The sequence below is a fragment of the Miscanthus floridulus genome, chromosome 1 (genome assembly GCF_019320115.1).
Source record: "Miscanthus floridulus cultivar M001 chromosome 1, ASM1932011v1, whole genome shotgun sequence".
Classification (NCBI taxonomy): domain Eukaryota; kingdom Viridiplantae; phylum Streptophyta; class Magnoliopsida; order Poales; family Poaceae; genus Miscanthus; species Miscanthus floridulus.
The window spans coordinates 185,721,978-185,748,422 of NC_089580.1; the positions used below are offsets into that span (position 1 = coordinate 185,721,978).

The following is a 26,445-nucleotide window of genomic DNA, read 5'->3' on the forward strand; positions in this document are numbered from 1 at the left end:
ACTAGCTGTGGGAGTATGGCCTCCGGTATCCACAAGATAAGACATGGGTCACATCATCAGAGGTGGCCCAACCCACAAGATCAAGGCGTGCACGGTGCTGCTCGACGTGCACCACAAGATATTATATAGTACCAAATAGGCTACTTTCCTTGTAACCCTCCCCCTCCAGAGTATATAAAGAAAGATAGGGGTCTCCTAGTAGACGGGCTACATCGAGATACATGCATATGCAGTCACGCAATATCATACAATAGCTAATACAAACCAACAGACCACAGGAGTAGGGTATTACGTCATACTGACGGCCTGAACCTGTCTAACCCATGTGTCTCTGTTGTCTTCTTATTCTTGATCTCACGCTCTCCTGCTGATCAATCTACCTTCGTGGGATACCCCTCGGAGAACTGTCGTCGACACCACTCTTTCATTTAAAGCGTTGGTGCAGAAATAACACGTACCGTAGCATCAATTTATTTCAACACCAACATAGCTTAACAGTGATGAAAAGTGCTAAGGAGACGCTAGAACATTTGGCCTTACAAATCAATCTGACCACATACTACTAGCTTAAGTTTTTTAGATAATGGAACAAGGTTCCAGCCTCTCTATCATCCGGAAACGATAAATAACTAATAATCAGAATACAAACCAAAGCTTAGACAGAGAACACAGAACCATGAAAAGTGCTACATAGACGCTAAAACATTTTATCTTACAAATCAATCCGAACAAAAGTAGTTACCACATACTACTAGCTTAATTGGACGGAGAACACAGAACCCATGGTAGCTAAGCTAGTGCCAGACATCACGAAAGCATGGGTCTGGCTCGCCTAGCGTGATACGTACACACAACCCTACAGACAGTGCAGACGAGCACGTACACACACAATGACAGACAAACGCCGTCCGCTTTGCGGCACGGCCTGGGAGGCTGGGACACCCTTCCCCTTGGGCAGTTCATGTTGGGCTACATGACAATGACATGCTTCTATGACAACTACAGAACATCATCTCTCGGCTAGTAAAGCCTGGTTGCCTCTGGCCTGTGAATCAGCTTCCTGACGACCGCCATCACCCCGCGCGCGTGCATCTCGCGGTGGACCGCCGTCGGAAGCTTCTCGATCCGCCGCGCCAGCTCCCTCGCCTGCGCTGGCATGTGCTGCATTACACACATGTAGACCAAATTAACAGCAGTCCAGTCGTCGTCAGATAATGAGATAACGATCTAACACCAAGTTTATGTATCAAATCAAAAGTTCAGAACCAAAGTAATTAACGGGACAGCAACGACGATGACTTACGTCCTTGGCCACGACGAGCAGCTTGCTGACGACGTAGTTGGAGAAGCCGCCCCGCACGAGCCCGGCGAGGTAGTCGTCGCCCAGGGCGAGGAACGCGGTGAGCACGACCTGCAGCGGCGCCAGCGAGCGCATCTGGAGGAAGCACGACTCCACCACGTAGCTCCCGAACTGGTCCGACGACAGGCTCACCACGTCCGCCGCGACGCGCTCGGCGATGGCCACCTGGAGACGCTCGCCGCCGCACTCGATGACTCGCTGCAAGAAATAGTTGCTGCATGCGCGCCCCAGCGCATACATGTTTTTTTTTGTTAGTTGCATTCCATCGTGGGAAAGAACGAAGGTTCATTAATAGGTAGATCACCGGACGTAGTACCCGTATTGGCCGGTGGCGAGCACGGCGGTGTAGTCCAGGATGATCCTCTCGAGAGGCTCAACCTCCTTGTCTCTCGCATACACGAAGCATTGTGACAGGCATCTCGACCCAGAGGACGAGGAGAGCAGCTCGGCATAGTGCACGATGGCGAACCGGATCAGAATCTGACAGAAATCAAGTTAATCAGAAACAAACAAACACTCTGTCAATAATGCAAATAACAAGTACAGATTATGGCATATGGTGCGAGCCGTACCTTGCTATATTCGTAAGGCATCGTGATGAAGCAGTGCTCAAGCAACTCCGGGCATTTATAGAACAGGGGTTCACGGAGGAGCCACTCGACGATCGGCCTGAGCAGCTGATTATGAGCTAATACCGCTGCCCTGATCAGCTCCTTCAGAGCTGCCAACCTGAGGCACAAATTAAGATTAGTTTGTGTTTGGATTTAGAATTTATTAGTTTCTGTTTAGATCTACTACTCCTCCTATGCAGGCGAATTGAACAAACAAACTGATGAATTGATCTTTTCTGTTTCGAATATGATTGTATGCTACGTACCCGTGATTTTGTTGAACGACTCCCAAAAGAAAGCCATTGGTGTGGTACACGGCGACAACAATGTCCTGGAGCTCGTCGTCCCGCCACATGCAGGCGCGAACTAGCGCGAGGAGGACGGCCTGCCTCTGGGCGCTGCTCTCCATGAAGCAGCGCACGTCGCGCTTGAACGTGGCGAGCACGCTCCGGCGCACTTGCTCGTCGCCGTCGTTGAGCAGGCGGGCCACGTGGGCCGAGGCCACCGGGGATGCCAGAAGTTCAGGCTCCATCGGGCGGCCGAGCAGGCGCGAGCGGACCTGCGCCAGCGTCGGGGCCGGGTACCAGTGAGGCGCCGCCGCGGGGACCCACGACCCGTAGCCCGCCGGGTTAGCGAATAGCGTGCTCTGGAAAGCGGGGGCGTATGGGGTGAAGGCGGAGTCGTGATCGTCCCAGTATGCGGCGAGATTGGGGTCCTCCATGGGCATAGCAGGCTGGAAGAGGTCGGCGCTGGCGCTCAGCGTCGACGACGAGCGCGGGCGCGGCACCGATGGGTTGGGCGGCGGGGCGATGGGGCTAGGGTTGGGGTCCAACTGCCCAGCATTGGTGCCTGGTAGCTTCGGCGCGGTGGGCGCGGCGTTGTGGCGCGGGCTGTGCTTGCCGAAGTGCGAGGCGTAGATGCTGCTGGAGGCATAGGGTGGGACGTACCCGACGACCGTGGAGCTCTCGCCCATGCCATAGTTCTGCCCGGCGCCGGCGCCCGTGGAGCTCTCGCCCATGCCATAGCTCTGCGGCCGCGTCTGTGGATGATGGTACTGCTGCGCCGGCGCCGCCGGAAGTTCCAGTTTTCTCAACAAGTCGGCCCCCGTGATCGGCGGGAGCGGGGGGTGGGGCTGCGGCTGAAGATGGTACTGCTGCGCCGGCGCTGTCAGAAGTTCCCGTTGCCTCATCGTGGTCGGTTGGAGCGGGGGTTGGGGCTGGGGCTGCGGCTGCGGCAAGGAGGGGTCGCCGACGAGCCTGACCAGCCGCATCGTGCGGAACCTGGAGTTGAGAGCGGCGGCGGGATCGGTCGAGGCGGGGTGCTTGGTGGTGTCCATCGCGAATATTGTTAGAAGTTGGATTATGCACGTGTCGAATCTGCCGTTGAAGATTTTGCGGGCGCCTAGAATGTATATATACACGGACTGGGATCTCGCGCGATCCTGAGCTGTGCAACGCACGAGTCGGACCTGCTAAACGCCTGCTGGGCTCTCTATAACGCGGACGTGGCGGCCGGGTCGGTCTCGATCACCGACTCAGAGAAGAATATGCGGCCGATCCAGGCATCCCAGCTTGCAGATAGATATCGGAGTATTTTTCTGTCAAGAAAGAATATCTTTATTTTTTATAAGTAAATACCCGATTCTTACTAATTCCGTTCTAAATTACAGTTCGTTTGACTTTTCTGACCCACCACTCATCTTATTCAAAACTTGTTGTCGGTGCAGAAAGTGACCAACACGTAAATATTTATAGTGTTGCTGTACGTTGTGATCGGAGGTGGCCTTGCACTCAATGACACAGGGTTTATACTGGTTCAGGCAACGTGCCCTACGTCCAGTTTGAGTCAGTCGGTGACTTTATTCCTGAGCCCAGACGCTCGAAGTTTGCTGTGGGGTTACAAATAGAAGGAAGAAAGATGGATGGTACAAGAGGTCCGGTCGGACTCCGGTCTGAAGGGCCGAGAGTGATGGGAGCTGCGCTATGTGCTAAGTGTTTGAGCGTGTGCTCCAGATTTGAACCTAGTGGTTCTCCTGTTGTGTGTGTTGTTCGAGTTGTTGTGAACTGATCTCTCTGTTGGAAGAGAGCGCATCCCCTTTTATAGATAAAGGGGATGACCTTACAAGTGAGAGGGAGAGAGAGTACGTATGCTACTAAGTCTTATTGCCCACACCGGCGGATACAAGATGATGGTAGGCACTGAAAGGGTCGAGATGGCGACTAGAGGGGGGTGAATAGTCCTTTTTAAAACTTAATCGCATCGGCTAACCGAAATAAGTGCGAAATTAAAACTATCGGTCTAGCCAAGACTACACCCCTCTATCTATGTTCACTAGCACCTTGCTAAGATACTAATCAAGCAACAAAGGTGCCGGGCTAGCTAGAGCTCTCCTATCCAATTTTAGAAGCAAGGTCACACAAATTTATGCCACTAGTACTTTAAGCTACAAGGGAGCTCCTACACATGATAGTAAGCAAAAGCACAAAGCCAACTAAGCTCACTAGCAATGCTCAATAACAAGGCAACCAATGCCAAATTAGAGAGCGCAATTACTTAGCTACACAAACTAAGTAATGTGACTAGCAAGGTTACACAAATCAAATTAACCACGCAAGGGAGCTACTTCTATGCTACACAAGCATGAAGGTAACTAGCAAGCTACACAAGCTAACTAATTACAAGAGCAACTACACAAGCTTAATATGTATAAAAGTAATTGCAAGCTTGTGTAACGGGGATGCAAACCAACGGGAAGAATAAGGTTGACACGATTATTTTTCTCTCGAGGTTCACGTGTTTGCCAACACGCTAGTCCCCGTTGTGTCGACCGCTCACTTGGTGGTTCGGCGGCTAATTAGCATCACCCGCTAAGCCCGCACGTCGGGTGCCGCAAGAACCTACCCCTTGAGTGAGGGTAGCTCAATGACACGCTTTACTAAAGTTGCTCTTCGCGACTCCCGCGGGGCGAGCACAAGTGCCCCTCACAAGCACTTCTCCGGAGCGTCGCACAAGCTTCTTGTGGGCTTCGATGGAGACTACCACCAAGCCGTCTAGGAGGTGGCAACCTCCAAGAGTAACAAGCACCACCGGCTCGCAACTCAATCACCTAGTGCCACTCGATGCAACCTCACGATGCAATCGCACTAGAATCGCTCACTTACACAATCGGATGATCGCTATTAAGTATGTGTGAGATGGAGGGCTCCTAAGCACTCTCAAGCAAGGACACAAAGTCCCCCAAGGTGCTCAGCACCAGCCATGGCCGAAGGCCACTTCTATTTATAGCCCCAAGGGCTAAACTAGCCGTTACCCTTTCACTGGCAACTGTCGGGTCGACCGGACGCTCCGGTCGTGTTGACCGGACACTGGACCACAGCGTCCGGTCGCCCGCAGACGGCCACGTGTCCCGATTCCAATGGTCACTTGACCTGACCGGACGTAGCAGCTTCAACTGACCGGACGCAGAATCCTCAGCGTCCGGTCGTTTCCAGTAAGGTACCCGAGGCGTGTTTCTTCGACCGGACGCGTCCGATCACACTCCAGCTTCTGCGTCACCGTACGTCAGCCTGACCGGACATACCCTACCAGCGTCCGGTGCTTTCAGACCTAGCGTCCGGTCACTGGACCGACGCTGGCATCAGCTCTGTTCTCACTTCTATCTTTTCCACCCTTGCTCCAATGAGCCAACCACCAGAATTTGCATCCGGCGCAATAGAAAATAGGCATTCCATTTTCCCGAAAGCGCCGAATCCCGCCGAGCTTGCGAGTCCAGTAAGCACCCAGGTCTGACTGGACGCAGAGGCGCTGTGTCCGGTTGAGTCCAGTAAGCACCTAGGTCCGACCGGACGCGTCCGGTCACCCCTGACCAGACGCTTCCAGCGTTCGATCGACAGTTCACAGAACGCCGACCATGCAGATTCACACCGGACACGTCCGGTGTGGCGACCGGACACGTCCGGTCGCTGAGTTTGTCGATTAATACCGGATGTGTCCGGTCACCATACCGGACGCAATCGGTCACTCTCTGACCAGCGAGACTCACTCCTTTTCTTCACCAAGTTGATCCACATCAACTCCAACTTCATCTCCTATGTAAATGTGCCAACACCACCAAGTGTACACCACCATGTGTATATGTGTTAGCTTTTCACAATCATTTCCCAAGGGATGTTAGCCACTCAACTTGCCACGCCACTCGATCCTAGCGACGATGCAAAGTTAGATCACTCGAGTGGCACTAGATGACCGATATGCAAACAAGTTTGCTCCTCTTGATAGTACGTCCATCTATCCTAAACCCGGTCATATACTTCTCTACACACCTATGACCGGTGAAATGAAATGCCCTAGGTTATACCTTTGCCTTGCGCATTCCATTCTATCTCCTCCAATGTCGATGCAACACATGCACCAACATGATCAGCAATGATATGATCCACTTCATATCATCACGTGATCATATTGGTTCATCGATCTTGACTTTACTTGCTCTTCACCATTGCCATCGTCCATCGGCGCCAAGTCTTGCTCAAGCTTCACCGCCACGCGGTCCATCACTCCAAAGCCTTCGACTTGCCCTTCACGCTTGCAACCGGTCCATCAAGCCAAGTCTTGTCTTGATCTTCTCCACCTTGATCACATGACTCAATGTCATGTCTCATGTGCAATGAGCTCCTTCATCATCACATGTGTGAGCTTTGCAACATCTCCAAGCCATTTTCACCTTCATGGCATATGTTGTTCACACACATGTACCTGTGGACTAATCACCTGTGTATCTCACATAAACACAATTTGTCCACCTAAGTTGTCACTCAATTACCAAAACCACACAAGGACCTTTCAGGCGCCCACAATACTGTTTAATGTTAGATGCACGTGGGAGGTTGCGTCATCTTTTTCTGGTATGGTAGACGTCGGTGCCTGCCATACTGTTGATGCCCAGAGAAATGTAAGGGGTTTTATCATGTTTGTCTGGTGTGGTAAATACTGACGCCCACAACACTGTTGATGCCCAGAGGCATGTGGGGGGTGCCTTACTGTGTTTGTCTGATATGGGAGTTGATGACGCCCACAACACTATAGGGGAAAATATCGGCACCTACATGAAAGTGCATTTGCCCTCTATGTGGGTTTTGGTGTATTGATGACATCCAAATTTGGGACTAATGTGATCTTAATGAGATATGTCGCAGCTATTAGTCCCATAAAAGATTCAAAGAGTTGATAAAGATAAAATGATATCCCTCAATTCTTGAAGTTGTAAAGGCAGACGAACTTAAAACGCTCTCCAAAGGTTTTATTTTTGTTTTTGAGTTTAGGATCCGCCGCACTATAAAGAGGGATGCAAACTTAGTTGGTCTAAGGAAGATAGAGTGCTCAAGTATAAAAATAAAATTAAAAGAGAGACACTCTAGCACTCCACGAGCACATAGATTATTTTTCTGTGACTGTCGGTGTCGGAAGTCCCAACGTAAGCCAGAACTCCCGACCGTCGGAAGTCATGACTCATGCTGGAAGTTCTGACTCCCAGTCACTTAGCCTACGCGGTGACTGTGGACGTCGAAAGTCCCGACGTGAGTCGGAACTCCCGACCGTCAGAAGTTCCGGACCTTGTCGGGAGTCCTGACACCTGGAGCTTTACTGGTTGACTGAATGCGCACGTCGGAAGTCCCGACGTTTGTCGGGAGTTCCGACATTGACTTGCACGCACGGACTTTCAACCCTGTGTGAACAATGTTTTTGTTAAAGGCCGGAAGTCCTGAGATCTACGTTGAAACTTCCGACGTTGATATGAACGGTTAGATTTCTACTTAGAGTATAAATACCTTCACTTCTAACTGGTACGGACTCATTCACAGCTGACCGAACTTTGTCCCAATAGCTCCCAAGCAAGAAAGGCACCCCTCTCCTCCCTCCTTTGCTCCAATCTACGATTTCCTTAGGGTTTTGAGAGAAAGGAGAGTGGATTAAGTGAGAGAATCACTTTGAAAAGCTTGAGCACTTGATTTCTTCATCAAGCACGTATTGTCGGGATTCGCCGTCGCCAAGGCGAATACCGAGGAAGGTGAAAATAGGCTCAAATCCATGCCCAAGCCAAGATTTGCCTTGGAAGGAGCCACCGTTTGGCCACCCATTCCTAGGAACATGATCGAAAAAATAATGAACACCCATCAGTTGGGGATGCACCCCTGCACACCTAAGCCAAGATTTGCCTTCACCGCCAATAGAACAGAGGGAAGAAGAGCAATATCACTCGCCATGAAACCTCAAGCCCAACATGACACAACATCGTTCCTACTGTATGCCTTGTTCCATAACGTCATAACCACCAGCGAACTAAACCCCCACACCCAAAACCTCGACAGTCTTTGAGTGACGATGGCCAAGCTAACACCAGGACTAGGAAGAGCTGAGGAAAATATAAGCTAGAAGATCTACTTCTACAACTATATAGGGTCCTTCCACCTAGGAGCCCGGCTCCCCTCTCATCTCTAATGCTGGCAAGAACGTCAGAAGATAGGGCGCCGACGGATCGATGGAGGAAGAACAAGGTCGCTCGAGAAATCTCTTAGTTTCTACTATAGTATGGGGAAAGAACTGTCTTTGGAGCTTGGATGTATAAGGTTTCTAGCCTGTTCGTTGGCTAGTTTCTAGGCTAATAAGCCCGACTAGTGTTGGTTTGTCGTGAGTATCATTTCTAGCACCCATTCCATTATGACTTCTATGATTCTATTCTATATCTGAAGTTTTTGAAGAAGAGGGAGCCACCGGTCCTTCAGATGAAGTGTATTGATGCATACTCTCTTGGTAAGTTAAAGGAGCTAGAGCTAGAGCAGATGGTTCGTGATATCCGCTCAATGGGGTTGTCTTACCTGCTAGAGTTTAGAAAGCATTGGAACAATGAGCTTATTTGTCAGTTCTATGCTTCCTATCATCATGAGCACGACCCTACCGGTGCTATTGACTTCATCCATTGGACCACTAAAGGCAAGCATTATAAAGTGGACTTCATCACTTTCTCTCGCCTTCTTGGTTTGAGTCATGCCGACCGCACTGCACCGGAATTGACTGAGTATGAGGATGTCGTTTTGGAGAAGTACCAACACATGTATCTTGATGGACATACAACTGATGGTCAAACAGTATATCTGAAGCCCTATTACTATGTCCTTAATAACATTCTGAGACAAGATCTTGTACCCAAAGCGAGGTGACTCCACCTTCCTTCGTGATGATTCTCAGAAGGTGCTTCAGCAATTTGGAGATGATTTTTAGAAATTTTCCATCAGCAGATACATTTGGAACAAGATCCATGATGCTACTGAGGATCTGGTGAAGCATCTTCCCTATGCACCCTACATTATGCATGTCATTGAGCAAGTGTCTAGCATCTGGTTCCCCATAGACACTCAGCACAATCTCCTAAAGATTTCTAACAAGACATTCATCTCTGCTGCAAGAGAACTGAGGGAGAAAAGTGTTGTAGCCAAAGCAAAAGGGAAAGGTGTTTTAGGTTCTCACTCTCGCCGTGGTGCTTCACCATCTACTGTTGTTGCTCGCTTTTCTAGTGCTGAGCCCCTCTCTTCCTCCTCCTCGGGTAAGAAGCCAAGCAAATTCAAGTTCCTCCTGACATATATATTTGGACAGTGTTGTGCTAGTGCTCAACGTGAGCACGATATGTAAGAGAGGCTATACCAGTTGGAACAGCATGCAGGGATTGTGTCTTCTCCTCCGCCGCCATTTGTGCCTCCTCGTGATCCGTTGGCTTTATATGATGAGGCTTGTGCGGCATACGAAGATGATGCGACCTCTTGCCCTCATGGCAAGGGCAAGGTGATGGAAGAAGATGAGGAATACATAGAGGATGATGATGATGATGATGAAGACGATGGTGGTGAGGACGGTGACCAAGATGAGGATGATGACTACGACGATGAGTAGTTGTTTTTTCATGCAGCCTACCCCTTTTGGTACTTGTTGACAATGGGGGAGTGTTAGGCTTTGTGATTCATCTTGTAATAAGTTAGTTGGTTATTTACTTTCGAGACTTTAAAACTTTTAGCTTTTATGCACTACGTCGTGTGGTGGCTAGCTTGTGATGGACATCTATTTATATGTGTTTGTGATGAATGATTGTAGGACAAGTAATTGTTTTTTATCTATCTTATTAGCTTTTGCTTGTCTCTACTTGTGATGGTGGATGTTTTTGGATGGCCATGTGTTGCTTCAAGTTTTTACTTTGAAATCTTGGCCATCATACTCCTTTTTTACTTGTTGTGTGAAATAACATGTCATATTGTATTTCTTTTCACGGATATCTATTTGTTCACACACACTTGTTGCACCCCACGGATTGTAAAATTTAGGGGGAGCTTTTGTCTTGATGTATGCAAATCATGTATAGATGATTCTAATTGAAATTGAAATTCATGCATACATCATGGGGGAGCTCTTCATAAATTTTGGGGTTCAAAAGCTTTAAATTCTTTCACTTTTATAAAAGCCTAAGTTGGTTGTCATCAATTACCAAAAATAGGAAGATTGAAAGTGCATTTGCCCCCTATGTGGGTTTTGGTGTATTGATGACATCCAAATTAGGGACTAATGTGATCTTAATGAGATATGTCGTAGCTGTAAGGAAAATGGACCATATGCCCATTTACTTTGGATTTTGGTGTTTCATGACCAACATAACCAAATTGGACTAATGAATTTGCAAGTGATTATTTTGTAGTTCAATAGATGCAAGACGTGACTTGAACGAAGGCGACGTGATGATCCGATGATCAACATCATAAGCAAGACCTTAGAAGCACAAGAGAAGACCCAAGATATCAAGTAAAGTCCAAGCATGAAGATAGAAACGAAGCCGGACGCAAGATCGTGAAGAAACGAGCTCATAGAGGTGACCGTACGCTGCATAGGACGCTGCACCGGACAATCTGATGCGCAGGACGCTGCACCGGATGCTGCACCGGACGCTCCAATGCACAGGACGCTGCACCGGACGCTCCGATCAAGAGGCTCGGCAACAACAAAGTCAACAGTAGCGACCGGACGCTGCACAGGACGCTGCACCGAACGCTCCGATGCACAGGACGCTGCACCGAACGCTGCACAGGACGCTGAGTGCTAGAGTTTGGTCAACATCAGTAAGGTTTTAGAGAGCTATTTTTGTGATCGGATGTGTCCGGTCAGTGCTGACCCGACGCTGGTCAGAGTCCGGTCAGTAGCAGAAAAGCGGGATTTCGTCCCCAACGGCTACTTTCTCAGTGGGGTTTATAAATAGACCCCCCCAACCGGCCATTTGAGGAGTGTGGAGCTGAGGAAACATACCAAGGGCGTTGATACACCATTTTAGTGATCTTCATTTGCATAATGCTTAGTGTTTTATTAGGTGATTAGCGTAGGTGCTTTGCGAAGTGCTTAGGTTGATTAGACCACCGCTTATGTGCTTGCTCTAGGTTTAGGCCTAGTGTTTAGTGAGGTTTGCATACCTCTTACCACTCGGTGCTTGCGCACACCAACCACGTTTGTGGTGTGGCCGCCACCGTGTACCGGAGGAAACAAGGCCCGCGGCGTTTCGGCCGGAAGCTTGATAGTGAAGACGGCAGGGAGCATCTAGGAGAGGCTTGCCGGAAGGCACGTCGAAAACCCACTTGCGTGTGGGGAAGGCCCGAGGCTATCCACGGAGTTACCTGACCGGAAGCATGGCCCTTGCGAGGGATTCCTTGCGAGGGACTCCAACGAGGACTAGGGGGAAGCTTACGCGCTTCTCGATACCTCGGTAAAAATACCAGAGTCATCGACGGGAGTTTGCATATCTCTACCTTGCTCTTTAGCTTTAGCATTTACATTGATTATATTACTCCTTTTACGGTAGAGATAGCAACGCATTAGCAAAACCATAGTTGCATATTTAGATATGTTATCTTTTGCATAGGTTTTGCTAAGGGTAGAAAAAGAGGCCATAGTTTAGAGTTAGTATTTTAAGTTGCCTAATTCACCCCCCTCTTAGGCGTCACGGTCCACTTCAGTAGCTATTAGTCCCATGAAAGATTCAAAGAGTTGATAAATATGAAATGGTATCCCTCAATTCTTGAAGTTGTAAAGGCGGACGAGCTCAAAACGCTCTCCAAAGGTTTCATTTTTGTTTTTGAGTTTAGGATCCGCCGTACTATAAAGAGGGATGCAAACTTAGTTGGTCTGAGGAAGATAGAATGCTCAAGCATAAAAATAAAATCAAAAGAGAGACACTCTAGCACTCCACGAGCACGTAGATTATTTTTCTATGACTATCGGTGTCAGAAGTCTCGACGTAAGCCAAAACTCCCGACCGTCGGAAGTCACGACTCATGCCGGAAGTTCTGACTCCTAGTCACTTAGCCTACATGGTGATGCTGGACATCGGAAGTCTCGACGTGACTTGGAACTCCCGATAGTCGGAAGTCCCGACCCAAGCCGGAAGTCCCGACAGCTATGGTTCTACCGGCTGGCTGTCTGCGCCAGTCGGAAGTCCCGACGTACGTCGGAACTTTCAACCGTTGGAAGTCCTAGACCTTGTCGAGAGTCCCGACACCTAGAGCTTTACTGGTTGACTGATTGCATGGCTTGTCGGGAGTCATGATCATCCTAGTATGCGGTGAGATTGGGGTCCTCCATGGGCATAGCAGGCTGGAAGAGGTCGGCGCTGGCGCTCAGCGTCTATGACGAGCACGGGCATGGCACCAATGGGTTGGGCGGTGGGGCGATGGGGCCAGGGTTGGGGTCTAACTGCCCAGCATTGGTGCCTGGTAGCTTCGGCGCGGTGGGCGCGGCGGGGGCAGCGTTGTGGCACGGGTTGTGCTTGCCGAAGTATGAGGCGTAGATGCTGCTGGAGGCATAGGGTGGGACGTACCCGATGACCGTGGAACTCTCGCCCATGCCATAGTTCTGCCCGGCGCCGACGCCCGTGGAGCTCTCGACCATGCCATAGCTCTGCGATCACGTCTGTGGATGATAATACTGCTACGCCGGCGCCACCGGAAGTCTAGTTTTCTCAACAAGTTGGCCCCCGTGATCGGCGAGAGCAGGGGTGGGGCTGCGGCTAAAGATGATGGTACTGCTATGCCGACGCTGTTAGAAGTTCCCGTTGCCTCATCGTGGTCGGTTGGAGCGGGGGTTGGGGTTGGGGCTACAGCTGCGGCTGCGGCGGCGGCGGGATCGGTCGAGGCTGGGTGCTTGGTGGTGTCCATCGCGAATATTGTTAGAAGTTGGATTATGTGTCGAATCTGTCGTTGAAGATTTTGTGGGCGCCTAGAATGTATATATACACGGACTGGGATCTCGCGATCCTGAGCTATGCAACGCACGAGTCGGACTCAAAATCGGGTCGTGGGACTGGTGGACCTGGTAAACGCCTGCTGGGCTCTCTATAACGCGGACGTGGCGCCTGGGTCAGACTCGGTCACCAACTCAGAGAAGAATATGCGGCCGATCTAGGCATCCTAGCTTGTAGATAGATATAGGAGCATTTTTCTATCAAGAAAGAATATCTTTATTTTTTATAAGCAAATACCTGATTCTTACTAATTCCGTTCTAAATTATAGTTCGTTTGACTTTTCTGACCCACCACTCATCTTATTCAAAACTTGTTGTCGGTGCAGAAAGTGACCAACACGTAAATATTTGTAGTTTTGTTGTACGTTATGATCGGAGGTGGCCTTACACTCAATGACATAGGGTTTATACTGGTCCAGGCAACATGCCCTACGTCCAGTTTGAGTCAGTCGGTGACTTTATTCCTGAGCCTAGGTGCTCGAAGTTTGCTGTGGGGTTTCAAATAGAAGGAAGAAAGATGGGTGGTACAGGAGGTCCGGCCGGACTCTGGTCTGAAGGGCCGAGAGTGATGGGAGCTCCGCTATGTGCTAAGTGTTTGAGCGTGTGCTCTAGGTTTGAACCAAGTGGTTCTCCTGTTGTGTGTGTTGTTTGAGTTGTTGTGAACCGATCTCTCTATTGGAAGAGACCGCATCGTCTTTTATAGATGAAGGGGATGGCCTTACAAGTGAGAGGAAGAGAGTACGTATGCTACTAAGTCTTGTTGCCCACGCCGACTGGTACAAGATGATGGTAGGCGCCTATAATACTATTTAATGTCAGATGCACGTGGGAGGTTGCATCATTTTCTTCTGGTATGGTAGACGTCGGTGTCTGCCATACTGTTGATGTCCAGAGGTATGTAAGGGGTTTTATCATGTTCGTCTGGTGTGGTAAATGTCAGCGCCCACAACACTGTTGATGCCCAGAGGCATGTGGGGGTGCCTTACCATGTTTATCTGGTATGGGAGTTGATGGCGCCCACAACACTGTAGGGGAAAATATCGGCGCCTATATAAAAGTGCTTTTGCCCCATATGTGGGTTTTGGTGTATTGATTACATCCAAATTAGGGACTAATATGATCTTAATGAGATATGTCGCAGCTATTAGTCCCATGAAAGATTCAAAGAGTTGATAAAGATAAAATAGTATCCCTCAATTCTTGAAGTTGTAAAGGCGGATGAACTCAAAACGCTCTCTAAAGGTTTTATTTTTGTTTTTGAGTTTAGGATCCGCCGCACTATAAAGAGGGATGCAAACTTAGTTGGTCTGAGAAAGATAGAGTGCTCAAGCATAAAAATAAAATCAAAAGAGGGACACTCTAGCACTCCACGAGCACATAGATTATTTTTCTATGACTGTCAGTGTCGGAAGTCCTGACATAAGCCAGAACTCTCGACCGTTGGAAGTCACGACTCATGCCGGAAGTTCTGACTCCCAGTCACTTAGCCAATGCGATGACTGTGGACGTCGGAAGTCCTGACGTGAGTCGGAACTTCCAATAGTCGGAAGTCCCGACCCAAGCTGGGAGTCTCGACAACTGTGGTTCTGTCGGCTGACTGTCTGCGCCAGTCGGAAGGTTTGACGTACGTCGGAAGTCTCGGACCTTGTCAGGAGTCCCGACACCTAGAGCTTTACTGGTTGACTGACTGTGCACGTCGGAAGTCTCGACATACGTCGGAAGTTCCGACCGTCGGAAGTCCCGATGTTTGTCGGGAGTTCTGACATTGACTTGCACGCACGGGCTTCCGACCCTATGTGAACAGTGTTTTTGTTAAAGGCCAGAAGCCCCGAGATCTGCGTCGGAACTTCCAACGTAGATCTGAATGGTTAGATTTCTACTTAGAGTATAAATACGCCTCTTTTCACTTCTAACCGGTACGAACTCATTCATAGCTGACCTAACTTCTTCCCAACAGCTCCCAAGCAAGAAAGGCACCCCTCTCCTCCCTCTTTTGCTCCAATCTTCGATTCCCTTAGGGTTTTCAGTGAAAGGAGAGTGGATTAAGTGAGAGAATCACTTTGGAAAGCTTGAGCACTTAATTTCTTCGTCAAGCCGGTTGGTTTTGCTTCTATTACTATTGGTCTTGGGGCTTTGCCCCTAGCCGGCTAGGCGTTGCTCAAGAGCTTCTATCTTATGGAAGAGTCTTGGGAAGTTTGTATTATCCTTTAATTTCTTAGTGGAAAGCTCAAGTGACCTTTGTGGTCGCTTTGAGAGAGGTAAGGAGGTGGAATAGACTCCGACCTTTGTGGTCATCTCAACAACGAGGACGTAGGAGCTCCTTTGTGGGGTTACCGAACCTCAGGATAAATCTTTGTGTCCCGTGTGCTTGTTGTTGTGATTGCTAGAAACTACTTGTATTTGTTTGTTTCTCTCTCTCTTTCTTGAACTTCATTTTAGGGTTTGGACTCGATCTATGGTTTGAAGGCATTACGGCGTCAAGGGAGTGACCCAACATCTTTACCAAATCACTAGAAAGTGGGATTGTAAGATTATTTATCCGTAAAGTTAAATTTGGCACTGCTTTTATAGTTCACGTAGACGTCGGAACTGCTGACATTTATGTCGAAACTTTTGACGATGTCGGGAGTTTCGACCCAAACTCCGGGACTTCCGACATTGACTGACAAATTTGAACTTAGCATTTACAGTTAATTTTTAGATACGCCTATTCACCCCCTCTAGGCATTGTTAGATCCTTTCACTACAACACTGCTTGGGTTCTGTCATGCGAGGGAGGTCGCAGGGTACTATCCTGCAGGTGTTCAGGGTACGGTCCTTGGTATTGCGGTTGACTTGAGTGCCCTGTCTTACTTTCTCTGTCCTTTTCCTGGTCCTTACCGAGCGAGCGTCCCCGGTCGGTTGGTCCTAGTCGACCCTGATTGCGCCAGTTGGAGAAGAGCTATGAGCAGGGGTTCAGCGCTTCCCCGGTCGGAGACGCAGGTCAAAGTCAGAAGTGGTGTTTGGCCAGGCCTTTCGGTCAGAGAGGCGGTCCAGAGTCGGAAGCGGGCGTCGTTCCTCCTCGGCCAGGCCTTCCGGTCGGAGACCTGGATCGTCCTTCTGGTCTGTCTTTTAGGTATTTGGGCTGGCCCATGAGTTGCGCATCGTTCGCAATGTCGTCTGTTGGGCCGAGCCTTTGTTGGGAAGCCGGTCCATGAGGGACCCCCGGTTTATGAACCCGACACTCGTGCAAAATATCACTTCTTTTGTTGTGGCATGCTTTATTAACAAAAGTTCTTCAAGAATGACTTAAATTCGACTATGTTTATACATTTTTTTTGAATAAGACGAGTGGTCAAACCTGTGGTAAAAAAAAGTCAAACGAACTATAATTTGGAACTGAGGGAGTATATACTATTAAAGTTTTTTTTAGAACCGAGGTCATTTCCCATTTTCAACGATGGAACGTCAAAAGAGAGGGCGCCGGCAGATCGATGGAGGAAGAATAAGGTCGCTCGAGAAATCGCTTAGTTGCTACTGTAGTATGGGGAAAGAACTGTCTTTGGAGCTTGGATGTATAAGGTTTTCAGCCTGTTCATTGGTTGGTTTCTGGGTTAATAAGCCCGACTGATGCTGGTTTGTTATGAGAGAAAAACATTATTGGCTGCTTGACTGAAACCAACGAGCGAACAGGCTGTGAAACCAGTGCTAGACTCTAAGGTGGGTCCAGGTATCTATGGTCGCTGACCATGTAGATCCCAACTCACTCGGCTTACTAAAAGGAGATGTCTACCCAATAACTGGTTATTTTAGCCCTTTCTATCAACCAAATTTTTTCTATGCGTTTACAATGTCTTATAGCTATATTTACACCGCCTTATTACTATATTTATAGTGATTTCTTCAGTGTAATTTATTAAACAGAGTGATGTAATATGAGAATAACACAAAAATATACCAATTTTTTTAAAAAGATTTACAAAATATTTCTATGGATTCCAGACATGGAAGAAATATATGTCGAATTATTCATAAATTCTTCAGAAATTTCAAAAAAAATTCCACACAAGGAGGTGAGAGACGAGAGATTGTCGCAGGGTGTTTCGTGCTCGCGTTCGTGTGTCAGGCAGGGACGCATGCACGAGCACGCACGCACCAGCATGATCGCAGGGCGGGGGGAGACCGTCGCTTCCGCATCGCACGGCCCAAAAAACGGTTGATCGCAACAGGCAAATCAACCGGTTGATCATTAGCTTTTCTGTACTAAAAAGAAATCTGACGCATCAAGACCGCTTGCAACCAATCTAAAGTCTCTACGCAAACGAAAGCAATAAAAGCCACTTCTATTGGGGAGCAACTACAGCCTATTCGCTTGCTCGTAAACGATCGTAAATTTTCAGCCGGGAACAGTGTTTTTCTCTCACACCAAACCAGCCAGCAGTAAATAATCCACGATACGATACGGCCTCCCGAACAGGCTGTAGACTAGTTAATGTCTACTCCGTAAGTAAAGTTTAAGTGCCTTAAGTTAATGTTTAGGTGACGAAAGTTGGATAGAATTATGATCTCCTAACATTGTAGGATGCAGATCGGTATTACTGATCATCGTGCTTACGGTGGGAGCCATCTGTGTGGTAAATTGTCTGAGCTTGAGCGGTGAACCTTTACGGTACCAGTACATGCATGCACAAATTGCAACGACTTTTAATCTGACACAACATTAGCGGATGGATACAAACAGAGATGCTGGCTACGGAGTAGTAGTAGTACGTACTACACAAGCCTAAACTGTACGAAATGTTTAGAGATGTAAAGTAGTAACCCGTAGCATTGTACAGAGAAACCAGAGACATTTGGCCGTGTACGTCAGCAAGCAATGCCAATCAATCGAAGTCAAACACACAATTCGCAGTCGGAGTACAGTCTAAGGCATGGTGGCGCGCTCTGACTCAGCGGAGCAAATCATTGACTACTAGTGCAAAATAGCTACGGCTTGCTCTTGTCGATCACCCGCCGGACGACGGAGTTCAGCATCCGTCTTGTCCGCGGCGTCCCCAAGATCCGCTCTGCAAGCTGCATCGCCTCCGCCGGCGCCGCTCCGTGCTGCATGGCACGTTCCGCACAGATGAAACGCCAGTCTCAGCTAACGAACGACCGAGCGGCCGGCCGGCGCGGGCCCACAGATGGACCGTGACAGGAAGGATAGGCGAATACTTACGTCTACGCTGGTTTGGAGCAGCGAGCCGAGGACGTGGTCAGTCCATCACCAACACCCGGAGCCGCTCGTCGGGCAGGCGCAAGAACGCTTCGAGCCCGCGCTGCAACGGAGGCACCGGAGACGGACTAGCGCGGGGGCGAAAGCACGCCTGTACCACGAAGTGCCCGTATGTGTCCGTGGACCACGCCACGAGATCGTCCACGACGAACGCCCTGATGCGGTCCTCGAGCTGATCGTGATGGCCTCTCTTGAAGAGTTCCTGCAAGAAGACGCTGCTGCGGCATGCGAATGCCGTCCGGAAGGAGGTTTCCCGGCCCGCCCGTTAGTTTCTCCAGATTGAGAACGAACGTTAGGAGTGACGATCGAGAAGAACCACGCAGTGAATGAACTCATGTTGTAATGGTATATGCTCAGCTCTCACCCGTATTGTTTCTTGGAGATCTCAACGGCATGGGTCAAGATGGTGTCCTCGAGATCATGGCCGAGCTCATGCTTCGTCGCGTTCTCCAGGCATAGCATCACGCTCATCCCCCCGAAATAGGACGTGGCCATGTCGCGGAAGCGGGGGACGGTGAGCTCACGGGTGAAAATCTAAACGGAAGTTCATCAGAAAAACGCCATCAGTAGCGATACGTACGTCGTCCTCCAGGGCTGTTGTGGGTAGCTACATTACATACCGAGCAACAGCTGTAAGGCAAACGTGGCGAAGAAATGCTCAAGCAGTTCCGGGCCCTTGCTCTGTTCCATCATCCATCCCTCGATTAGGCACCTGAATAGCTGCTGCAGTACTTCGGGGAAGTTCCGCGCCGCCACCCTGACGAGCACCCTCAGAGCTGTCTCCCTGCACCGTGCAAAAGCAAAGCAAACACACACAGATGAGCTCTGAGCTCGCCGTTGTCTTGATCGAGCAGGAAGGCCAACCAATCCGAGCTCGCCGGGTTCGTCGCAAGGGCCGGGTTCGTCTCGACATCTTGAAGCGCCTGACGGTTTGGAGCGCCAGCCACTGGGCCCCGACGCGCACCGATCACACCGGCGGAGGTGTTCGGGTCGTTGCTGGTGGCGTTGCCGCCCCGCGCGGCGAAGCCGGGGGCGGCGGCGGGCCGAGCGCAGACTGCCGCTGCCGCCCAGGGACGATAGACGGAGGCGTGCGGGTTGAAGACGCCGTCGTACCCGAGCGCGGAGAAGAGAGCGGCGGAGCCATGCTGAGGCAGGTACTGCCTTTGGCTGCCGATGAAGTTCGGCGTCGACGGCCGGTGCGGCACCGAGGTTTGGGAGCCGGGCATGGGGAAGTTGAGGAGCGCGTCGTAGCTCGAGATGTTGCCGTCGGTAGGGATGCCGACGCGCGTGGAGCTCTGGTCCCCGATGTCGCCACCCTGATGCGGCTGGAACTGGGGCCGCGGGTTCATCTGCAGCGGCGGCGTGGCCTGCTCCAGCAGCAGAGGCCGCCGCGGCTGTCGCCACGAGGAGGAGGAGGGGAGGTCAGGAAACTGCGCTGGGTTGTAGTAGGCGCCGCGGCCGGAGGGGTCGCGGCCCTGCCTGGTCGGATCCATGGCGGTGGACGAGCGGGGAGGCGCCGAGCTTGATAGCGCTTGGATTTCGTTGCGGCGTCTGAAACGCAAGGGCCGTTGGGGGTGTGGTGCCGCGGTGGTGGCGCTTATATAGAGGCAGCGGCTCTCGGGAGTCGTGACGCCTGGACGGCTGGACCGCCCGACGGCAAAGGCAGGTGCCCGCTGCCCCTTGGCCCCTTGCCGGTTCAAGAGAGGCGGGGACACTGGGCTGGATTGCCTTTGCCTGGTACCTGTACGAATGCGGGCATGCGGTTGCGGCGGCCGGCGGGTGCGACCAGGGACAGACGTTCACCGACTCAGTGATTCAGCATTTCAGCAAGGCAATCCATGCTTCTCGCCGGAAGGGCGCTCAGCCGTGCGGTCCCTTCCACAGATGCTAAAATGGTACATACATTCAGGTTTTTGTATGTTTCAGTTCAGAAATCGTTCTTTAAATTCAATTTTTGCCAATACTCACAGTTTCTCAGATCAGAACTCAGAAGTATCCGATGTCTCACATGTCAGACAGTACTCGTCTTTTTGTTTTCTTTTTTTCTGTGCACTAGTGTAAACAAAAAAAAGATTACTGGAAATGAACTGCTGCAAAGGTTCTCATTGTCTTGCTTGCTCAGGCTTTGCAGACTTTGCGGTACCCGAATGTTGATGGACTCTAGAGGCATATATGAACGCAGGACTCCTCACAACACCTTCACAGTTCATCTCTTCAGAATTTTTGGGCTATGTTCTGAATGTTGTTCTCAATTTTTTATTGGGCTGAGCCAAATAATTTTGTTCCGGATACACATCTTCTTTTACAATGTGTTCCGTGAAACAAGAACTTGCTTAGCTATGTTCTTCCCTAGCACTGAAGTGCAGCATATGATTTGCCATCTTTGATTTGAACTTACTAGCCCATCAAACCGTACTCCAGTATAGTCTAGAAAAAGGTATTAAAATTTTCATGGGTGAGTTTAGTATGTACAACTAATCGAAGTTTATTATCTTAACTCTCTCTATTAATTCCTAAGACAATACCTATTTATACACTCTATAAACTATATCTAGTTACGATAAATTTACCAAGTACTTAATACTATGTGGTTTCATCTTTGCATTGCACATATATGGGGTTTCAATGAGTATTAATTAAGTTAAAATCTTAGTCTATATAGGCTCTTGTTGCATTTTTTTGTGACATCGTGAATCTATATTTTAGCTTTCATTTTTTTTTACCTTTTAGGTGTTCCAATGCTTTTACCATTAAAAGTCTAGTATTTATTGTATTTTTATTTAAAACTTTTATTGTATAATGGATTCTAGGTCGGAGTCTCGTCTCTCGTTATAATGGCATATACAATCATTTTAACATGCACCATGACACTCAAGATGTTGAACTATTTTAAAAGATATTCTTGGTTCTGTTGTTTTTATGAAAAAATAGAGTGTATACAAAATTAAACTATCACTTATTTATTCAAAATGTCACCACCACAGATCACAACAATTACAAAATATATGCTTTTCAGGATCAATCTCGTGATCTGAGTGTTCAGGTTCCCTCGCGCACACATACTAATTAGGCTACGTGACACGTGTGACTATGCTACTGACGTTGTTCTTTTAACTTCACATTTTCGAATCTTATATTATATATTTGACACTCAAAACAATCTCAAATTAAAAAGTTGTTAATTGCAAAGTTGTAGATCTTGTCGAGTGCTACAACTTTGATGCTGACTTTGTCTCCATTCGACATTGCTATTCATGTCAAATCTGATTCGAGAACTTATATTGAATATTTGGACTTGTAAATCATCTCCAATTAAAAAGTTGTCAACAACAAATTTTAGATCTCTTTAAACTCTATAATTTTCATATAAAGTTTATCTTCATCCGATCTCATATGTCTATCACTGCCGGTTGAAGCCATGAACCGACAATGATACTCTATCACTGCCGGTTTCAAAACGACCAACAGTGATGAGCCGACAATGAATGTCAGTTCTGTTGTACGTAGTAATGTATATGCAATTTAATAAGCTAACAAATTACAAAAATTATTTTCATAAAGTTTAATATAAATTTAAATGAATTTGTCAATGTCATTAGTATGTGTTTTGTTAAAGGAATATTTTTTGTGGACTTGACATATATGGTGACACATAGTATTTATGTTTACTTTAAATTTAATAGAGGTAGAACTTGGTATGTGGTTGTGCACATGGGTTTCTAAGGTGCTTGCGAACATATCTAAGAAGGTACATTGCATCGAAACTACCTAGATCATGTTTTAGCCATTTAGGGATAATTAGTAGGTGAGTTAAACTACACTACCTTGACCTCTATTGATTTCTAGGGTTTGGGTTCGTGTTGTACCTACCAGGGTTGCCAATATGATCTAGAGGGCTTGGGGATGAGCTGGTGCTTGGTCTTGCATGGTTCTCCTCCTCCTTGCTTCTTGCCTTGATACCCCCTCCTAGCAAGGGGATGAGCTCTCCTAGCTCATCCCTGCCATGGACATGGTGGTACTGCAGATGAGGACGGAGGTCTTGGCTACCTCCTCCTATAAGATTTCTCCTCCTACCTTGACTCGGTGAAGCTTCCAAAGCTCTCCCCTCCAAGAACTAGAAAGAGTGGGAGTGGTGTGTGTGTGCTAGCTGGTGGAGAGGCCACATAGGTCTGATGGGTGGGGCCGAAGCAACAAATTAAGTGATACCTAATCCTGAGCCTAGGTCGGTTTTGGCGGACCGTCCATGGTGATTTGGTAGACTGTAGGCCTGGACGTGTCGACCTAGATCTTGTGATGGCGGATCATAGGGGTTCTAGCTAAGGCTAACTAATTTTTACAAAAACAAACTTTAGAAGATGATTATGCACATGATACTTACGATTATTAAGATGCAATGTTGGATCATGACACGTAGTATTTAAACATTCTAGATACGGACTGGTATACTGATAATCTTGCTTACAGTGCGTGGCATCGGTGCGGTGTGAGAGCGCGAGTGGTGAACCTTTACGGTACCAGTACACGCAGACATAAATTGCAGCGACGGTTAATCTGACACAACATTAGCGACATGGATACAAACAGAAATTAGCAACATGGATACAAACAGAAATGCTGCCTACCGAGTACTGGACAAGCATGGACTGTACAAAATCTTTAGTTTCCTTTCATGGAATCAATCGAGCTGTACAGCAACGGCGTAGCATTGTACAGAGAAACCAGAGACATTTGACAGTGTACGTCAGCAAGCAATGCCAATCAAACGCACAATTCGCAGTGCAGCTTTAGCAGAATGGCCTGGCACATCCTTGGGCAGCATGACAGGCAGACAGGCAGAAACGGCCTGTCGCAATTCGCAGTAACAGTCTAAGGCATCGTGGCGCGCTCTGACTCAGCGGAGCAAATCATCGACTACTACAACATAGCTATGGCTTGCGCTCGTGGATCACCGCCTCGTCTCCGGTAGCCCCAGCCAACTCCCAAGATCCGCTCTGCCAGCTGCATCGCCTCCGCCGCCGCCACATTGTGCTGCATGACACGTTCCGCGCAGGTCAAACACCAGTCTCAGGTAACGATCGAGCGCCCGAGCGCCCGGCGCGGGCATTGGCGTGACAGGATAGGCGAATACTTACGTCTACGCTGGTGCGGAGCAGCCGGTGGAGGACGTAGCGGGCGCAGTGGTTCTGCACCAACTCCCGGAGATGCTCGCCGGGCAGGGGCAAGAACGCTTGGAGCCCGCGCTGCAGCAGAATCACCGAAAAGAAAGGCATCCTAATGCTGGGGATGAAGCACGCCTGTACCACGTTGTTCCCGTATTGGTCCATGGACAACTCCACGACATTGCCCACGACGCGCTCCCTGATGCGTTCCTTGAGCTGATCGTTGCGGCCTCTCTCGAAGACGGCCCGCAAGAGTTGGGAGCTGCGGCACGCAGGAAGGAGGTTTCCCGTTAGTTCCACTCAGTCAGATTCAGATACCCCCTTCTCCAGCTTGAGAAGGTTAAAACTGACGACAAGAACCACGCGGTGTATGAATGTAGTAATGGCATGCTCAGCTCTCACCCGTATATGTTCCTGGCGATCTCGACGGTGTGGTACACGAAGGTGACGTGGAGAGCAGTACCCTGGTCAGTGTAGTATCCCGTATTGTCGAGGCACGTCATCATGCTCCTATGCCCGAACCCGATCCTGGCCGTGACCATTTCCCAGAAGCGGGGGACGGCGAGCTCGTCGATGAAAATCTAAAAGTTCATCAGAAAAACGCGAGCAATTTATGTTCCAAAAAAAAAAGCGAGCAATAGCAATACGTATAACGTATGTCCTCCATTGCGGCCAACCGATGGGCTGTGGGTGCATACCGAGCAATGGACGTAATCAAGCGTGGTGAAGAAATGCTGAAGCAGGTGCGGGCCGTTGCTCTGTTCCATTATCCATCCATGGATTAGGCACCTGAATAGCCGCTGCAATGCTCCGGGGGCCAAGTGCAGCGCCACCAACCTGACGAGCTTCTTCAGAGCTGTCTCCCTGCAACCGTGCAAAACAACAGCAAGGCAAAACACAGCAGGGCAACACCCAGATCATCCACAGTTTTTAAGTTCACAGCAGAATCAATGAATCGCAGGAAATGCTCTGACATTTCAACGGAAGTAGCAGTTAAGGTTTTAGTTTAGGCCCCGATTTTACTAATCGATTGACAGGCAAGCGAATGGACTACAGCTAGCTTCGTTGAATCACTTGTGATCAAACCGTGAGAAAGATGGGAGGGTTCGATTCAAACTTCAAATTCCGAACCAGCTTTCGCAAATCGATGGAGCCATGGAAGAGGAATTGATCCCAGAACGTACCCGGCCCCAGGTTCGGCGACTTCCATCAGGGGGACCCCGTTGTATTGGTTCCATATCAGGAAATCGACGATGGCTACGAGCTCTCCGGGCGTGTTCGCACGCTGGACGGCGCCTAGCAGGTCGTTCGCCTGGACATTCTGAAGCGCCAGACGGGATCGGTTTGAATCGCCAGCCACTGGGCCGCGACTCGCACCCTGGTTAGCGTTAGCGGGCGGCGCGACCAGACCGGCGGAGGTGTACGGGTCGTCGTTGGCGTTGCCGCCCCACGCGGAGAAGTCGGTGGCGGCGCCGGGCTGAGCGTAGAGCGGTGCCCCGGGCTGATAGACGAAGGCGTGCGGGTTGCTGTTGTACCCGGGCGCGTTCAAGACGGTGGCGGAGCTGGGCTGCTGAGCGTAGACCCCCGCCTCGGGCAGATAGACGGGGTTGTACCCGGACGCGGGGAAGACGGCGGCGGAGTCAGGATGAGGCTGGTTTGTCCAAGGCTGGTACTGGTTCTGGCTGGCGATGGCGTTCGGCACCGATGGCCCCGCCACCTCCGAGTAGTGGTAGCCGGGGCCGGGCATGGGGACGGCCAAGGGAGCGAAATCGTTGCCCGAGATGTTGCCGTCGGTAGGGATGCCGACGTTAAAGGAGCTCGGGTAGCCACCCTGCGGCTGCAACTGGGGCCACGAGGTCAACAGCGGCAGCGGCAGCCATCGCGGCGGCGACGACGAGGGGTGGTCATGACGCTGCGCTTGGTTGTAGTTGTAGTAGGCGCCGCGGCCGTTGGGGTCGCCGCCCTGCCCTTTTGGATCCATGGCGGTGGACGGGTGGAGGCGCCGAGGTTGGTAGCGCTCGCTTGGATTTCGTTGCGGCGTCTGAAACACGAGGGCCGTTGCGGGCGTGGTGGCCGCGGTGGTGGCGCTTATATAGAGGCAGCGGTGCTCGGTACGCCTGGACCACACGACGACGGCAAGGCAAGTGGGGTCCTGCTCTGCCCGGCTCAAGAGGGGTGGGGACGCTGGGCTGGATTTGCCAACCGCCTGTACGGATGCGGGGCATGCAAGACCAGGGCCAGACGATCACCGACTCAGAGTCAGAGACCGAATGCGTGACTGCGCCTCTCTGCATAATTGTTTCTATTTGATTGATTGATGTTCAAGTAAGGTAATCTTTGCATTTTCTGTGCTTGTATATGGTGAAAGATGTTCAGTAGATCATATTGATGGGATAGAAAGAGTAACATGATAATGTGTAAGCATAGCTCGCAGTAAAATCTGCAGTTCTAATTTATATTCATCTGTGGTGCAAAGATATCAGTAAGGTGGTACAGTAAATTGTGCCTTTCGTTTCTTACCCCTGCAGCAAGCCCGTGATCTTCCTAGACTGTAGTTTGTGACCTCTGACTTGTGTATGTATGAACAAATGGAGACGATAAGCAAACTCCAAGCGGTTCAGCCTGAATTCATAGCTGTAGATTATGTAGGCCTGTTCGGCTGGTATTAAAGCCGGCTGAAGCTGTTTTGTTGTAAGAGAAAAATACTGTAGTAGCCGGTAAGTTCAAGCGAATTGCTG

The 26,445-nt window shown here is 49.5% G+C and overlaps 2 protein-coding genes and 1 pseudogene across 2 annotated transcripts; all 3 read right to left on the reverse strand.

Annotated features, from left to right (window-relative positions):
• Positions 1–748: 748 nt before the first annotated feature.
• LOC136468145 (uncharacterized) lies at positions 749–3,307 on the reverse strand. The gene is made up of 5 exons (XM_066466999.1): positions 2,238–3,307; positions 1,933–2,089; positions 1,677–1,840; positions 1,304–1,574; positions 749–1,161 (listed from the first exon to the last, which is right to left on the reverse strand). The coding sequence occupies exons 1-5, from the start codon at positions 3,305–3,307 to the stop codon at positions 1,021–1,023; spliced, it is 1,803 nt and encodes a 600-aa protein (XP_066323096.1). The 3' UTR covers positions 749–1,020.
• A 14,938-nt stretch (positions 3,308–18,245) lies between these two features.
• LOC136468161 (uncharacterized) lies at positions 18,246–20,041 on the reverse strand (annotated as a pseudogene).
• Positions 20,042–23,462: 3,421 nt separating this feature from the next.
• LOC136468177 (uncharacterized) lies at positions 23,463–25,578 on the reverse strand. Its single transcript, XM_066467001.1, has 5 exons — positions 24,892–25,578; positions 24,406–24,571; positions 24,110–24,288; positions 23,681–23,969; positions 23,463–23,576 (listed from the first exon to the last, which is right to left on the reverse strand). Exons 1-5 carry the CDS (start codon positions 25,452–25,454, stop codon positions 23,463–23,465), a joined length of 1,311 nt encoding a protein of 436 aa, XP_066323098.1. The 5' UTR covers positions 25,455–25,578.
• Positions 25,579–26,445: the final 867 nt, after the last annotated feature.